This window comes from Xiphophorus couchianus, chromosome 11 (genome assembly GCF_001444195.1).
Source record: "Xiphophorus couchianus chromosome 11, X_couchianus-1.0, whole genome shotgun sequence".
NCBI lineage: Eukaryota > Metazoa > Chordata > Actinopteri > Cyprinodontiformes > Poeciliidae > Xiphophorus > Xiphophorus couchianus.
The window spans coordinates 13,274,051-13,291,876 of NC_040238.1; the positions used below are offsets into that span (position 1 = coordinate 13,274,051).

Sequence of the window (17,826 nt, forward strand, 5' to 3'; positions counted from 1 at the left end):
TTTCAGCTGCGCGCTTTTGCAAACACCATTTGCTGCTCTCAAAAGTGTGAAGTTATTTTCTCCCCATCCTTCTAATCCTTATTTAACCAGGCTGCTTGACTAAGCGCACGCTGTCATTTATAGTAATGACCGAGGGGAGAAGCTGCAGCGAACTGCGCTCAGGCACGCTCACACCTGTGTGCTGCCCTGAGCCGACACGCAGCCCGCAGCCTCCAACTTTCAGATCCCTCAGAGACGCCCTCACCGCGCAGCTGTCTGCAGGAGTCCGTTTTATAGAAAGGACCACCTCAGTAAATGTTTTTAAAGTTTTTCCTGTTAACTGTATTAACACCCATTTTAAAAACAGTAAAATGGGACAGAATTTCTTTGGTTGCGTCATAAAAAACACCTCATTAACTGTAGAAAGAAAGCGAACCTCTTATTGCCTGACTTTATGTGCACTTATATTTTAATGATATTTTAGTGTTCGAGGTGCACGATTTGAGGAAAACGCCACATTCCATTATAATCATTGAATATTGAGATGAAGATATGAAACCCAGATTGGAACCGCTACTTTTTCTTTCTCTTTATCATGATTCAAGCTATGCATACCAATAATATGAGATAATGTGATTGGGTCATTAAAAAACTGCAAGCAAGCAGTGAAGTTGTTTCACACCCAGTAATTAGTAAATGCCAAATTTTAAATAAAATGCACTGATGGGGGGAAAACAACTTTTTTCTAGGTTCTATGTTTGCAATAAACCAAAAGTAGCAAACCATGAACACTAATGTATCTGTTTATCAACATTACTGCAAAGTCAGCCATAACTGAGTATAACTGGCTGCAACGGGATGTGGAAGTTATTTAAACATGTCGACTGTTAATCAGTTCACTGAGGTTAGAGTTGCAGCTCAGTAGTTTAGAGCTAAGAAAGCTGGCTTTAACTGATAAATATGTACTTTATTTAACGTTGTTGTGTATATTTAATTTTTGTCATTTTATTATTATTTAATTGGTTAATATTTTGAAAAAAAAAAACAACTAATTTTTTAAGAGTATTTGTTAAGAAGGAGACTGAATTTTTTTCTCCAGCTGCATTCCTTCTCGACTCATATAATTGTGATTTCTATACGAAATCACAAAAATAATTATGAATCCTTTTCGTTAATAAACAAGCTGCTCTAGGAGTCTGCAGTAATGCTGAAAGGAGCCCATTTTGATCGTTATTCCGACATATTTACCGCATAACTGAGAGCAAAATATCTTTGGAGTACCACCAGTGGCGAAAACTGCAGGTCTGCAGTATAATATTCGCGGCGTCCAGGTTGAGTAAAATGATGATGAAGTGGATTTTTGCAGCTCTTTAATGCTCTCACTCAGACTATCAGCATTCTGTGTGGCTCCACTCTCATAATTTCTCTCCAGTTAAATTTTCGCCTGCCAGGCCGAGGATTTGTACGGCAGCCTTCAGGGTCACGTTCTGCTGTCGGCGTCACCCCTCGCTGCATAAAATGACTTTGTTGGAGCAGGGAAGCACTTTGCATTGAGTGGGAAGAAGACGGGAGGAAATGGCTTTGCTCGTTACACTGAGGGGCATTAAGGTGTGAATCCCACCTTCTAAGCTTTGGAGAATCCGGGAATCTAACTGGGATTAGGCCGAAATAGTCTTAACGCTGGGGAAGCACAATTAGCAGAGCCGTGTTTTTGATCTCCAGCATTAGAAGGAGTGTCTTCTAACCCTATTGGCTCCAGAGTGTTAATAATTGGTGCAATTTTTAATTGTTACATCATGTTTCTTTCCTAAGTATGCGTTCTGTATTAATAAAACCAAGTTGTTTGGGAAACCTTTAGACTAAATGAAGTTATTCTCAAAAGTCGAGCAGTAAACTCTACCCTCCACATGTGAGAAAAATTCACAAAGCTGCATTTTAATTAATATGTGAGCAGTTAATTAAAATGAATGCATCTTACACAAATTGGAATATGATGGAAAAGTTCACTCATGTCATTAATTTGGTCTAATTACTGAAACTCGTGTACTGTATGGATTTATGACACGGAGAGTGGTTCATTCCATCTTCTCTGAAATAAAAAAAATGACTTCAGTGCAAAAGAACAAAGACTGTAGCAGTTCTGGCTCAGATCCTGTTTGACTTCTAAGTTGTTTTTCCTCAAAATCCTCTCCAGGCTGCAGTTATACCTGCTGCTTGTACACATTTTTCCTACCACGCCTTTTCCTTCCACTACATTTTCCATTGATATAAATGCAGAGTTCTTTGAATCAGCTTGTTTGTTGGTCGATCGCGGTCTGCTGGACGAGTTTTAAATCAACATGAGTATGTAGGCCATAACATTTCTGTATTAAAAGTATTGTTTTCACAATGTTTTCCTTTAAGCTGAATTTTGAGTTTTTGTGAGCTTTATGCCATAATGGTTACAATTAATAGAAATAAACATTTGAAGTTTGTTTGCAATAAGCCAGTTAAAATGAGTTGCGCTTTAGTATTATTTTTAATAATGTCCCACCTCTCATTCGTGTCCTTCTCGTTTTCTGCATCAGCCCAAACTCGGTTCTGGTGCTCTGGATCTCGTCCTTCACTGTCGGCAGAAATTTAGAAGCAGTATTTATTAACAGTGCACCGATTGGAGTTTTCTGGCCCAGATTACTGATCTTTAAAAACACTGATATGCCGAAATCTGAACTGCAGCACTCTTAATTTTATTCTTTTGACATTTTGTGCTTTCAGTCTTGTTCAGATTTGAGAAAACCCTGATTTTCAGGTTTGAGCAATAATCTGTCTTCAATATCTGATTGGTAGAAATCAGTTTAGATACATACTTTTCTCTAAGTGTCTCAGGTCTTAAGTTCAAATCAGTTTATTTATAAAGTGCCAACCAGTTATATTCAATCCCGTTTGGCCCAAACTCAATTCTGATCGGTCCAATTAATTTCATTATAACCTCATCCATGCCCTGCGACAGACTGGCGACCTGTCCAGGGTGTACCCCGCCTCTCGCCCGGAACGTAGCTGGAGATGGGCACCAGCAACCCTCCCGACCCCATTAGGGACAAGGGTGAACGGAAAATGGATGGATGGATGGATGGATAACCTCATCCATTAGTCATCTCCAATCCGACCAATTAGAACGCAATGCAGTTAAACTCAGAAGGTCAATTAATGCCAGTGTTTTTTGCAGCAGTCAGTCTTACAAGCATGTGGTGACTATAGAGAGGAACAGGAAGAAGCCTTCTATATCAGAGGGGAGACTCATTCTAGAATTAAACAGATTTACACAAAAATGTGAAAATGTACACAGAAACAAAGATAGCACCTTGAAGAGCCGATTTAAACAGCTTATCAGGAAAAAAAAAAAGTTGATTTAGGGTTTAGTTACTCTTCAGTGACAGTAATGGTGCCATCAATGACGTTCAGGAAGTAAACATAAAAACCCAGAAGCCCAGAGCCAGGAGTAACTTGTATTGGGGCTCCGGGGGGAGAAAGATCCTGTTTCTGGTCTGATTTTCATTCTCAGCTGTTCTGATCTATAGAAATAATGAGAAAAAAGAATGTGGCTAAAACGGGAGCAGAGAAGAAGGTGAAATGACTAACCTGCACAACTCCATACAGATCTGAGGAATTCATCTGGAACTATTTTAGGTTAAAAGTTTAACATCGTGCCAAGATAATTTAGTTTTATAAGGTTTGCATTAATTCAGCTTTATAAAGTCTGGAACATTTTGTCTTAGAGACTTTAAAAAAAAAAGAGCAGCTTCTTTGTTCTTCAGTCTTCTGATGTCTCCATCAGTCCGTTTTTGATAAAATGATGCAATTTTTTTTTTCGTACAATCTGACAGGTTGGAGGCCGTAAACAGTCAGTGGGAGTGTAATATTTCTGCATGTCAAGCCTAACCGATTGGATTTTAATTCGCCTGTATATACCTCATTATTACTTGGAGCCAGTTGTCATAATTGCATTCATTATTAAAACTGAGCTGTTATATCACCTCAGTATGAAATGTTGACGATGCAACACGTTGGTATTCATTAAAGCAATTTTCCTGCTGTTTCCATCCTGAACGAGAAGGGTAGCTGTTTTTTCTCCGGAGCAGATTTTGCCTGCGGTTGGCGTCTGTATTATAAATAACTTAAAAAGGATGAAAATCTCCTCATTCTTCTGTCTGTTCCCCTTTCCTCCTGCCCTACCACTCATCTATGCTCGACACGAGTGCCTCGGCGCTTCGCGTGTGTGGCTTGAATTTCTATGAACGTCTCCCCGACGCGGGGCGACGGGGGCCGAGTCATTGATATGTGCAGCAGGACTCTGGATAAACAGCGTTACAGCAGCCTCGCCTGATACATTTAGATTGCGCAAAGACAGAGAGGCGGGATGACGGGAGGCCGGCGAAATTGGACGGATGAGATGACACCAACGGGAGCCGCTTTCTCCTCCTCCTCCAGACAAAATGGATTCATGGCGCATCGATAGACAGGGCTGTGCTTTAGAGGACAACAAATAAATGAGGAGCTGTGTCAAGTTCTCGACTCCTGTCTATAGCGGAGATCAAACTCCTTCTACGTTCTTCTCGATCATCCGCTTGTTTTGTTTGTGGACCAAAAGGTCCTGTTGATAAAAGTCGCCTCTCTCGGCGTCTCTGTCGGGGAAACCGAAATAAGAGGTGGCGGCTGCACACTGGGCCACTTACGGCTGCATTAGGATCAGCCACCCGACTGTCACTGAAGCGCCTTGTGCATCATTTCAGCTCTGTTTCTAATGACGGGGAAGTCATGCAGCAACAGTCTTCCTCCACAGCGTGCTTTTATCTTCAAATGGACACTCGCTTTGTTCAGGCTCTTATTTCTGCAATGCATTACTGCACTTACAGCAGCGTTTGAACGGAGCTTCGTTTGTAATGCAATGCTTATTGGCCTGTCTTTCCTTTTAATGCCATTACAACGGCTTGTTACTGTTCTGCTGTTGTGTGGGGTAATTGGTTCCAGCTACTATTCTGTACTCATTCAAGCTACAAAACACATTTCGCTTTACTTGGAGAGTCTACTGTCAAAAATGGTGACAGTTGTTTGGACACGGTTACTTCCTGTTGACAGAAACACAAAACAGCGATCCATCTTCAGTTAGCATGACATCATCTGGCTGAAATACCTCCCACCATGTTGAAGCTGTTTGTGTGGGAACAGTTTGGAGCAACAGGCAGACAATAATGTCTACCACACTTTTCTCCTTCCACTAAACCTTCCACCAGAGAATTCAAAGGCAAACTGAATTATGATAATGTTCTCACAGTCTTTGGAACAGCCAATGTGGTAATGAAGCTGAAGTTGGAGTATGATTCACTGAGTCCCCATGAAGCGCTGAAATAAAGGCATTTTTCACTGTGTTAGCGGTTTTAAGTAATCTGGTCTGATTTTCATCAGACTTGGCTCGATGTTTGAAATACAACAGTGATCAAGCCTAAGCTGCACATTTCTAAACTGTGCACAGTTTCAATAAACACAGACTTCTGCGAACCATTAAAAGTAGTTAACACCCAAGAAAATGGACTGCACTGCACCCAAAAGATACACCTTAGAAAAGTCTAAACTCAACTGAATTTCTCTGCTCTGATTAGTTGTTTTTTTTTTTTTAAACCTGGTTTGTAATTTATAAAACAGTGATTTCCAAATGTATTTAATGCAGGGATTAATTTTCGAACATATTTTCAATGTCTCATTCTTGTACTTGTGAGCCCAGTGCTGTGAATGTTATTTCCTCGTGAGCTCAACGTGTTACGAGCCTCAGCTGTCTGCCTAAGACATCCAGTAATAATAGAGACGTTTGGTTGATGCGAGAGGTTAAACAGACTGAGGTCAAATTGACCACAAAAAAATGGTCAATTTGATTGTTTGATTTTAAAATAGTTGTCCAATTAATTTTAAATGATTTAATGCCACATGATTGTAGATGAAAACGCATCTCAGTTCTTATCTCAGTTAAGAACCAGTTTGGTTTTCCACTGGTAGAGTACAGTGGATCTCCGCCTATTTGCGCTTCATCAATTTGTGGATTTTTCTGCGGGTTTTGCTTCGCTGCCTCTGTCAAATCCCATTCTGGGACATCCAGATGATGAAAACCATCCAAAGACCATGAGCTCGAATCATATTATCTTTATTGTTTCTTGTTACGTCTCCGTTTACGTTTTTTTTTTCTTGTTTCAGGTTGCCTTATCTTACCTTTGTAGCTATCGTAAGAAAAAGAGGGCGGGTGGGGAGCCTGTGTGTGTTTCCGTCAGTGAATGTAGCAGTAGTTATGATTTATACCCAGCCAAGTCCGGCGGCGATATGAGGCGGTAAAAAAAAGGGGGAAAAACTTCTGAATTACACGAGGCAAGCTGTTACGGCTCAATAACACGGGCCTGTAATCGGCTCACATTTCAGTCGCACACACAAGTGAAGTCAAACAGCCCTTGGTTGGGGCTGCGTTTTACGAGGAGGCACACCGCACGAGGTGATCAGCATATGTTCTGCTGACATAAATTTCAAATTTACTGCCGCTGTCAAAAGTGACTGTTGGACAAAGTTGATTATTAACTGAGTAAATGGCCTCAGAGAGTTTTATGAGAACTTCCTTAATGGCTACAGTCAGTCTGTTTCAAATCAGCCTCCGTCCCTCCCACCGCGCAGACAAAACACACACACACTCGCACACCTTCCGCTATATATCTCGGAAGCAAGACATAAGCAGACAATCGTAGTGTTTCTAATGTCTTTTTAAAGATTCATAAATGAATCCAACTGGAAGCACCAATGAGGTCTTTTCATTTACAAATGTTGGTCCTTCCCTGGCAGTGCTGTCTGGAGGTTTGTTTGGGTTTTCCTACTCACTTTGGAAAAATCTTGATTCAGGAATGTCCCATGACTGGAAAAGTGTCCAAGTGGAAAATAAACTTTGGAAAAATATTCTTATTTCCAGACTTTGTTCCTGATTCCATCGATTTAAAATTTGAATCCCTCTGGCGGTCTGTCAGACCGTCCGTTCTGTGAGTTGACCTGACTACAGTGGACATTTTGGCCATAGATTCGTTCTACATATTGGGTTTTAAAGTTTTTATTCTTGACAGGAACCTGCACTTTACATCTGTAATGTAGCCTTTATTCCTGCCCGTTAGCCCGGCCAAGCTGCTAATGGTCCTAAACCCTACTTTTCAAAGACAGGATTATTTTACCAGCCGCTGTTTTCATTCTGTTCGACATCAAGAAATGTGCTGTTTCACTGAGCAGTGCTGGCTGTTGCTGTTAAATTTAACACACTCTCAGCTGCAGACAGAACGCTTTGCTCGTCAGTGTTACATTTAGAGAGTAAAAAAAAAGCAAAACGAAGCACTGGTTCCACTTAGAGTGCCCTTAATAAGACCATCCATGCCTTATCGGTGCTCTGTCTGGGGGGCACAATGGTCAGATTGAGGCAGGACACAAAAGGCTTTAGAAAGTCTTTGTGCTCTGTGTGTGTTGTTGCTTGCCGCTTACGTGTGTTTCCCCTCTTATCGGCGTAAAAGTGAGTACCTCACGTTTGACCCGCTCCTGACGCTTTGCTCAGGTTGCTGTATCATTGGTGGAGATGGATGACCTACCATTTAAAATCGCTCATTTCTGATGATTTCAACGCACACTACCTGCAACATGGATAATCACAGGACTCGGTTCAGTTAATTAGAGAAAATGTGCAAGAGCAGAGTATGAGTGCAGCTGTCCCCCCCCCCCCATCAGCGAGGTGAGCATTCCTGAGTACGAGTGACAGTTGCTTAAGTGGAATGCAATGTAGCTGTGACACGGTGGCTGAATGGTCGCACTATGTTTGCAACTGCAGCTGTTGGACATGTAATATGTCTGAATGCACACTTCCTCACCGTCTGATTCCTCTGCTATGGTATTCTGATTGAAACTGGAGTAGAGGGTTTAAATTGCTGACACGGTGCTGCTATAATTCAATAAAACATCAAATATATCCTATATCTAGTTCAAGTATCATGGTGTCCTCTTAACGAGTGATGGTAGGATGGAGCTGGAGAGAGATGGATCAGGATCTGATTTGTAGTTAAAGCAAACATTGCTCCTCCTCTTTAACTGTGTTTCCATCGATGTTCTTTTTTGGGGGCATTTTGAAGAATCACATGAGAAAAGATTGATGGAAATGGTAAAAGTTGAAAAAAATGTTCTCAATTTTGCCACGTTCAATGGGTTTGAGAATGTTTACGATCTTTGGTGACCGGTAGGGTCTCTCATGAAACTTGTTCTCATTGGGGAGGTCGGACCAAGAACAAACTAGACAAACGTTTGTTGATTCTTGGTGTGCTTCAAGCAGAATGGATAACTTTGGTTCCCTCCTGGAGCCAGACCTGGCGCCGGGAGTTCACCATTGACCACCTAGTGGGGGAGCCCAAAATGACAGCAGGAGGCTACCTCCACCTGAATCCTCAGCTTCTCAAGCACAACTTGAGGTCAGGTGCCGTAAGAGTCGGGTGGCATGACGTGGTCTTCCATACACGTTAGTCTGTGGTGGATTACAGTGGACCCTTGTCTATTTGCAGTTCAGTATTTGTGGATATTTTTGGTGGTCTGTGAGTACAAACTACACAAGGAAAATTTGCTTATCCATCAATGTATTTCATACAGCCTATCAAAAATATATATAAAAAAGACAGCTTGGGAAGCTGAAATATGTCAGTGCAATGATATTAGGTGTCATTTACAAAGCAGCCAATCCATGAACATCATTAATTTTCCTTGGCACTGATTGGCTGTAAGCTCAAGAGCAGAGATAAGATTGTGGATGTTAGTTTCTGCGCTAGTGCTTAGCTTTATTTGGTTTACATTGTGTGTATTTTTGCATATCAAGGTATATTAGGTGTTTGAACTATTATCATACTCCTTCTCCATACAACTATTTCTCTGAAGATTTTGTCTCTTCCTTTTTCGGGAACAGATTTAGTATTTATAGAACATTTTATCGACTTGAATCTTCCCAATAACAGTCACTCTATTCAAATTTCAACCACAAAATGGTTACCCTGACTTATGTGTCCTCTTAGCATTTTTTGATCCAGTTTCAAGGCTTCTATGCAGCAATTAATTGAGAGGACTGCTTGGCCGCTTCAACTCCTGCAGCCATCGCAGGGGAAAGCGCTATAATCTCTGCCCGTCTTTGTCTCGTCACTGCGCTTGTCTTCCTCCGTCTGATTTGAGGTGCCCAGGAAAGCTGTAAATCAATTTGCATTCGACATCTGACATCAATCAGTCATGTTTTGGGAGAGCAGCACCGCCTCCTCCTCAGAGACTTGGAGAGCCGGCGTGATGGATGGCTGTCATCTCGCCCAAGTTGAGCGGATCTCTTATCAAGGGCATTGTTTCCCCAAGAACTCGCACAGCTGATCGGTCTCTGCCACCCAACTTCACCGTGGGATTGTGAAATCTGTTTGACATTGTCGTTTTTTTGTTTTTTTTCCTCACCTGAACATTGAATCATAAGCCTTTCTTTTTGTGCTACAATTTTGATTTCGCCAGCTGTCTTGGTTATGATTCCACCCGTACGATCTGGCAATGTGAGACAGTGACCTGTGTTGAAGATTAAACTCTGAAAATGCACCGTCTTGACAAACAGTCATCTCATTCGTGGGCGTGTGAGTGCTGCCGCTCTCAAGATGAAGCATTTGAAGTATTTAGGAGGCTTAAGGCTCCCTGGCAGTTGTTTGGCAATTCTTGTCACCTTAATTGCTTTAGAGCGCTGTTTTAGATATCGCTCAAGAATAATATGCTTTTCACTGAGCTGTGGGGTCCTTGAGGGATTTCGCAGCACAGGCGGTTTTTAGTGTTGTCTGTTATTTAGTTACCTAACCTTCAAGACCTTCACCACACACTCAAATATTGACCCTTCGTTTTGTCACCTAAACTGCCTGTCAGCCTAATGACTGTCCATTTGAAAATAGATGATTTATTGTCAATCAAGGATTGACCCTCCTCATAAAGCCGTTAGCCGTCCTGCAACTTTGCGTGAGGGAAGCATTCTGATTCAATTTGCTGCAGCCTCGCTTGAATTTTGCTTTGACAGTTTCCAGTCGAGCTCCACTGACCTGTAGTTGTTGAACCGAGTGTTATTTTTATCTGCTGATGAAAGTGCAATATCATCTCACAAAAATAACAAAGCTCCCAAAGAAACAAACTTAAAGTGACTCCATTAGAGATCGGAGCATGTTCCCTGCACATAGAGTGCTGATCTTTTTGCCACTTTGAGTTCGAAAAAAGGTTTTACTGTTTCTTTTGTGTTTTTATTCCTTTTCTTTGTTGAACATCTGACTTTTTCAAGTGAAAACTGGAGCAGTGTGTTGGAGCCATTTTCGATCTGCCTCGTCCACTTTCTGTTATCTGCTCATTGTGTATTGTCAGAAAGGTGGTCATGTGACTAATAAGTATTTACTAGGAGATGGTTGGTTAAAATTTCTTTGGTTTGATCGAGAGTCATAATTTGATCTTTGAGTCAACTAGGGTCAAAGTTTCAACCAATTAAAATGAGGTCTAATCCAAGATACTTAGATAATTAAGATACTTAATTCCAGAAAAGGAATTAGAATAAACTTGGAATCTAGAGACTCTAGTTAATTAGTCACTCTTTAGCTTATTTTTTTAGAAACTGTAGAATACTCACTATTTAGACCAATACTGTACTTCTTGGATTAATTTTTAGGTTATTATGCAGACCCAGAAACCCTATTATTGCAACCCAGAAAAGGAATTAGAACAAACTTAGAATCCAGAAAAAGTTCTTCCAGAACAGGAACATTTAGTTTTTATTATTACTTAGAAATTGTGGAGTGCTCATTACTTTTACAAATTTAGAGCACACTTAGAAAGTCCAGAGAAAACTTACTTCTACTTATCTACCAACCCAGAACAGGGATTAGAACAAACTTAGAATCCAGAAAAACTACCTAGCAATACTTTTTAGACTCTTATTCTTCCAAACCAAAAATGGAATTAGACCAGAGAATACTTAATTATCCTATATCCACCCTGGATAGCAGTATCTAGTTTACTGTATATACCTTGGACCAACATTATTAGATTCTTTTTCTTCATTTGATTTTTCCTTCGGTTTGTTATTTTGTTGAAATAACAAAATAATTAGTTTGTTGAATTAAAAGGAATATTTCCTCTTAATTCCTCTAAAGCACTTTGTATTTCCTTGTTGCTGAAAATGTGCTATATAAATAAAATTACCTTATAATTAGATAATTTTTGATTTCAACATTTTTCTTATTGGCTTGTATAAGAGATCAAAGTGTCATGGTTTTTGTATTGAACTTTACAGATGTTGGTAACTTTTTTTCTGATCCATTTTTAAATTTCTTGAGAGTGAGATATGATGTGCTGCTCTTTTGAGATCTTTGGGCCTACTTCGTGTTGTCTTGATTCTTCGTGTCTGACAGTAATCAAGTCTAATTGGCAAGTTGAATTAAAAGTTTTTTTTCTTAATGCATGAAATAATTTGGAGAACTCTTGTCTTTAATTTTTCATCTTACTTTTGTCTATAGATGTAGGTGCAACAAAAGTATTATGTAAAGAAAAATATACTTTTTGAGCAGATATTGATGAAATGTAATGGTTTAAGGCTGAAATTGAATTCTAAACCAGTTGACTTGCTTGTAAAGCTGATCCTGTTGTAATTGACTTTCTTTCCAATGGGGTACAGTTGGAATAACTCTGTTTTTTCTCTCGTTCACAGAAAGATGCACAGTGGAATGAAGACCTACAGCTGTGAGCTTTGCGGGAAGAGTTTTCTCGACAGTCTCCGTCTACGGATGCACTTGCTCTCCCATTCAGGTACCGATAAAATACACGCCATTATAGATCTTGCACTATAACCAAGAGCGTTGAAATTACAGTGATATTGCCACTGCACACCGCAGTGCATGGAGCGATTATTTTACCAAAACAAATAATTATAAATATATTTTTTTTCATCATGAAGGAATTACAAATGATAAATGTATAGAACTCACTGCGCCTTTATGTTGATGCTTTATTACAAGGAAAAAACAGGGGGAAAAAACACTTCAAACAGCAGACATAAATTACATTTTGGACAATTCTTTAAAGCGGCCGTGTCCAAACTTTTAGCAACGATGGCCGAGGATGGCTCAGAATCTTGGTAGTGTGCAGCATCACAAAGCCTTTGAAATATCTTGTTTTTGCAGCACGTGGGTGTTGTAGAGAGATTGTAGACGTAGATACCGATGACATCCTGGAAGCTGAACAAACCAATGAGTGGCGCTGACTCATCGGCTTCCGGTAACGTTGAGTCGCCCTTGAGGCTCATCACCATCCAGTCTCCCTACACCTCTGGGTCTTTAAACGTTATAAAATGAACTGACGTCTGGTTCTCAACCACACGTAGTTTTAATAGTTTTTTTTAAGTGGCTAACAGTTCCCTAATTCTCTTCCATACTGACTATGAAATCAGTAAAAGCCAAAGATTTAAATGCCTCAATTTAAACATCGAGGTGCTTAAGTTGTCCCTGTTTGGGACACAGCAACGTCCCCAACCCTCCCACTTCTCAATCCTGGATTCTGAAGAGAATAATTACAGGAATCATTTGTTTGTTCATGTCTCACCAGCAGTTTAACAGTGACTGACACTGATGCTGACAGCCTTGCTATGTTTATGACAAAGATGAATGACAAACTCACGCTGTGCCAGTGAATTGGCTCAGCACACAGCTCAGTGTGTCACAAGCAGAAGTTGCTCCGAGCAAATATTCACTGTTTATTTTTAAATTACACCCCGTTTTCACAATCCTCACTGCGCAAACATGTGACAACCAACCTCCCACCTACCCACACGCACGCACACACACCACCACCAAACCCCCCATCCTCTCAATCACTTGTCGGAGCAGAAAGAATGAAGCTCTACAACAGAAAGGAAATAGTTTACAAATTATTATGTTCCTGTGTCGGTCATTACTGTATATGTCTCCTCTGATCAACTGAGAGGCATTTTTTTAAAGGCTGTTATTAATTTATGTTCATTATAGAAACTGTATGTTTTAGATTTACTTTTTATTTTTTTTACTTTCTACAAAAGTTTTAGAATCTTTAAACACCACGATTGATGACTTTGTAAAGTTATGATCTGCCAATACCAATTTTTCTGGTCAAATAGACGATTGCAAAAGTCTCTGTTTTTTCATTATTATTAGTTTATTGTCAAAGTTCAATAACTTTTCCTTCATCACTGAAAATCTACTTACACAGTAAAATTCTATATTGCTTTAAAAAAAAATAACGCAACATCAAATATTCTCCTTATTAAAAAACATATATTGTAATTTTTGAGTAAAAAAGATTCTATTATGTTTTAGATTGCTAAATAAATTACGGATTTAATGCAAAGTATTAGAAGCCCTACTATAATTGTCCAGTTATTATTCAGATCAGGACCAGAGGCGATGTCACACTGTGTGTGTAGGAGAGATCAGTCGGTGTTACACAGCTCTGTACCGTTTCAAAATAATGAGAATTAATTAAAACGGTTTATTATTATTATTGAAGATTCACATAATTAACCTAATTAGCATTATTGTCTGTTTCTGTGATTATTCCTGTAGTAAGTCGACCCTTACTGTAACTTCTGAAGCTAGTGTTTCCAAGTCTCCTACACCTTTAGTTAGTCGTCTGACTTGATCTTAAAATCAAAAATGACTGTTTTTGACTCGTCACTCAGAAACAAACAGAGAAGTGTTTTAATCACAGAGACCTGTAGCGCTAAGGCATGGTGGGTTCACTCACTGGGAGAAAAATTAACATCTCTGGTGCAGAGATCTGTCATCATGAAGCCATGATAATGAATTTGTAGTCTAGAGAACTTCTGCTAATGAAAATACTAAAATCAGTTTAGCAAACTGCATCGGATAAATAAGAGAAAAGGATTTTTAATACAGAAACGCGTGCCCTTTGAAAGGTTTGCCTGGGTACTGTAAAGTATCTGCACTCACTGCTTGGTCAGAGCTCATTTTGCATAAATTACTGAGCCTGTGCATCATTGCTGCTCTTCTACCTGCTTCCTATGGACACTTTCCAAATGATTTTTCCCTCCAACTAAACTTCCTGTAAGCCATAATCATTAAAATGATCAGAAATAAATGTTTGAAAAAAGTCTCTGGGTTTAATGAGTCCATATGAGTTTTAGTTTTTAAAATGAATTGCTGAAACAAAATGTATTTTTGCACCAGAACAGTAACCCAAAATGAAAATAGTGTGAACTTCCTGTATTTTGCGTTGGATTCTACTAGGTTAATGTTCCTTTTCACTGATTTAAAGAACATTTTCAGTGATTGTTTCCTTTCATGTCATGTTTTTTCTCTCTTTTCATTTACTAATTAAAAATTAATACAGTTATTGTAGAGATGATGCTGCACATTTCAGAAGGAATGCTTATCCCTTATTCTTATCCTATGAGGTAACAATAAGGAATATTTGTATCTTTTTTTTTTATCGTGAAGCTTCTGAAAGGGCTTTGACTCCTGCAGGCCAACATCTATGTTATATCAACAGGTTGATAATGAGTCAGAGTTTAAATCTGCTGTCACTGAATGAAAGTGATGATCAAGTGGAAAACAGAACGGTGAAAACTCGAGGAAGAACCACATACCCCACCATGAGCGGAAGATGTGGGCAGTGTATTTTTAGCATCTGTGGCAGCAAGTGCACAAACTTTTTCTTTGCATTCTTTCTTCTTCTTCTTTCCCCTTTCCATGCAAGGCTGTGTCAAAGCGCGACATCAACCTGTGCTGTTGCACGCATCACTGTTGATTCATCGCCGCTTTGGTCTGGAGTGAAAGGCAAGCCGAGCGCTTCAGTCGAGACGGGCGACGGTTAGGGAAGAGACGGCGCAGAGACAGAGCCTCTTTGATACTCTTTGTTGTCTTTTTCTTTCGTATTTTTATTTTTTTTAAACTCTTTTTTTTCTTTTTAGCTTTTTTTTTTTATTCCTCTTCTGCTCCTCCGCCTCCACCGTTTGACTCTCAGGGCTTTTTTCTGGGTCTGACACCACGTGTGGATTTTTAGCACGTCTCTTTGTAATGACGACACCTCACCCAGTCCCAAAAACCCTCAGTTTGAGCCTGTTTCCTCCCCTCCGACCCCCCCGGCTCCCTCACCCTCCAACCACCTCTCCTCCACCTCTCCTCCTGTCGCTATACTCCATCAGCTCGCTTCACAAAAGCCAGAATATTGTGGAGATGAGGCGAGAGGCTTGTTGGTATGCGCGGCGCGTCGTGGATGTGGAGCATTTCAGACGCCGCTGCCTTGCTCGCTGCGTCTCTCTCTTTCCCTCTCTCTCTCTGCCTGTCTTCCTGTCCTTCTGTCTGTCTCTCCCTCAGCTTGTTGTAGCTACAGAAGATTTGGCAGCTCGCCCGTCTGGGCAGCGTGCCACCTCTGAGGGTACAGTATGTACAGTCTACCTTCTGCCAGCTATTTCATTTTTGTTTTCCCCTCGCCTTGTTCCGTCTCAGGCCACGTGTTTGGTTTTTTTCCCTGTTAGCATTGTTTTTATCTCCACATGCTGTTTAATGTTTGACAGGCTGCGTGGAGCCAAGGCCTGCATGTAGAGGGTGGAACTCAGAAGTATTAAGCATTTTTTTCCAGTGCTGCTTTGCGAAAGTATTTGACTTTTTTTTCTCTGCATTTTGACACATTACAGCCACAGAGTTTCAGAACAATGAAGTAGCATTTAATGTTAGTTTTCAACATCCGTCACTGTCACTGCTGAGTAGAAGCATTCCCAGAGCCTGACTCTGCCACCACCATGCTTTACATGTATCGTTTTTGTTTTTATATAAGTTTTTTTCTACAGTTAAAATTAAGAATTTATTCTCAACAAACGTACCCTGCTAATTTAAAGGCTGAAATAACGCAAATACAATGTGTGAGAGTTGTTCAGCGGGTTTAATTTACTGCCCACATACAAATGAAATCAGAAGACACATTCCCCCCTTTTTTTTTCTCTCTTTTTAAAGTCAAACCAAATTTGACCAAATTTAGACCAAACACAATTTGTCTTTATTTAGGGACGTCAGGTTAAAGGGGCTTGAGTACAAACTTAGAAATAAATGTTTTGTTCTGACTCTGTGTTATTTTCTTATTGTCTTTTCAACTCAGTGTTGAGTGAAATGTTTGTAATGTGACAAAATGTGAAAAAGTTAATCAATCTTATTTATTTGTATAAGACATTAGTCAGCAACAAAATAGCTCAAAGTGTTTTACATCATAAAACACGGAAATATAAAGTCATAAATACACCAGACAAGAGGTATGAATACTTTTGCAAGGCACCATAAGAAGATTAACACTTTCTAATTCCATTTATCATATCAGTTGTCTAGATAAAGTAAGGCTGGAATAAAAGGTAAATAAAATGTTTCCTTTTTCTTTTATTTCTACACTTCTTTTTGCTCCTTCTTTTTTTCAGATTGTTCTAGAAAATACCAAATTTGACTCAACTTTGTTGCAAAGTGGGAGGGCGGTCATTAAATATTGAGACAGATCTGGATCAGTTTCAGAAAATCTGCCAAATAGGGCACTTTCCTCTGGAGGACGTGCCTTCAGTGCATCTTCCAGTTACATTTTCAAAGACTTGTGGGTAGAAAATCATTTTTTTCTTATTTCTAAATATAATAGGTACGCATCTTTTCAACTCCTTAATATTTGTGGAAATTTGTCAGTTTACTCTTTATTTCAAACAAGCTCAATAAAAGCCTACTTATTAAAGAATATACATCTAAATTAAAGTGAAATTGTAGACTAAATCGGGGCTGAATTTGGTCAAAGAAATAAAAACACAGCAGAGCTCTAAATCAAGCATTTCTACTGATCTCCAGGAACCGAATCTTGACATGTTAAAGCCACCAAATCCCTGCCACAGCTCCGTTGGTTCTACAACGCTGACTTCATTATGCAAACGCACATCTTGATGCGGCATGTTCAACTCCACCCTGACCTAAAAATGGCTGCCGTGTCTTGAAAAGGCTCGTCTTTTGGATAATTGTTGACATTACACAAGTCAGAATAAATGAAGTGTGTTTATCTTTAAAATAGCTTTTTTTTTTTTTTATGAACCCAATGCAGTTGTTTTTTTTTTAGTTCATTTTCAACACACTATTCTTGGTAACTTACGACTCGTATATTAAGTTAAATTATATTTCACTTTTTAGTTAAGAGTATAATACTGTGAAGAGTAATCCCCCCGTATAGCTATTACCCATTTGCCATGAGTCTTTAACATCACTGTGGGGGAGTTTTGACCCACTATGCTTCGTAGAATTGCTTTAATTCAGTCGCATTGAAAGAATGACAGCACCTTCATCCAAATTAAGACTGGGCTTTGACTAGGCCACTCTAAAACAGTAATCTGGGTTTTCTTGAGTCATTCAAAGGTGAAGTGGCTAATTACTTTGGATTGTTGTGGATTGGTGTTGCTTAAATCATGATTTAAAACCTTCTTTTTTGTATTTTCTTAGGTTAAAATCAGTGTGACAATCTGAATAACTTAAATGGAGCACAATTTTTTTTCAAGTGCCGTATCTAGATTACGACGCTTAAAGATTTGACAATCTGGTCCATCAGTATCGTACAAAGCCAGATGCTTTTTGGTGGCTCATCTCGTTAAATCAAACTCACAACCTAGATGCTCAACATATAGTAAAATGCTGGTTGATCATTTACCTGTAATAAAACAGGGAAGTGTCCATGGAGGCATTGAAGGTGAAACAGATTTTTGTATAAAAGAAAATC

At 39.5% G+C, this 17,826-nt stretch overlaps 1 protein-coding gene across 3 annotated transcripts in view; it reads left to right on the forward strand.

Moving 5' to 3' along the window:
• Window positions 1-17,826, forward strand: part of zbtb16a (zinc finger and BTB domain containing 16a) — a 183,993-nt gene that overhangs the window by 68,321 nt on the left and 97,846 nt on the right. For all 3 annotated transcript variants that reach the window (XM_028030775.1, XM_028030774.1, XM_028030776.1), the window contains exon 3: window positions 11,759-11,856. In XM_028030775.1, the coding sequence (XP_027886576.1) occupies window positions 11,759-11,856 (98 nt within the window). The remainder of the gene's footprint in view (window positions 1-11,758; window positions 11,857-17,826) is intronic.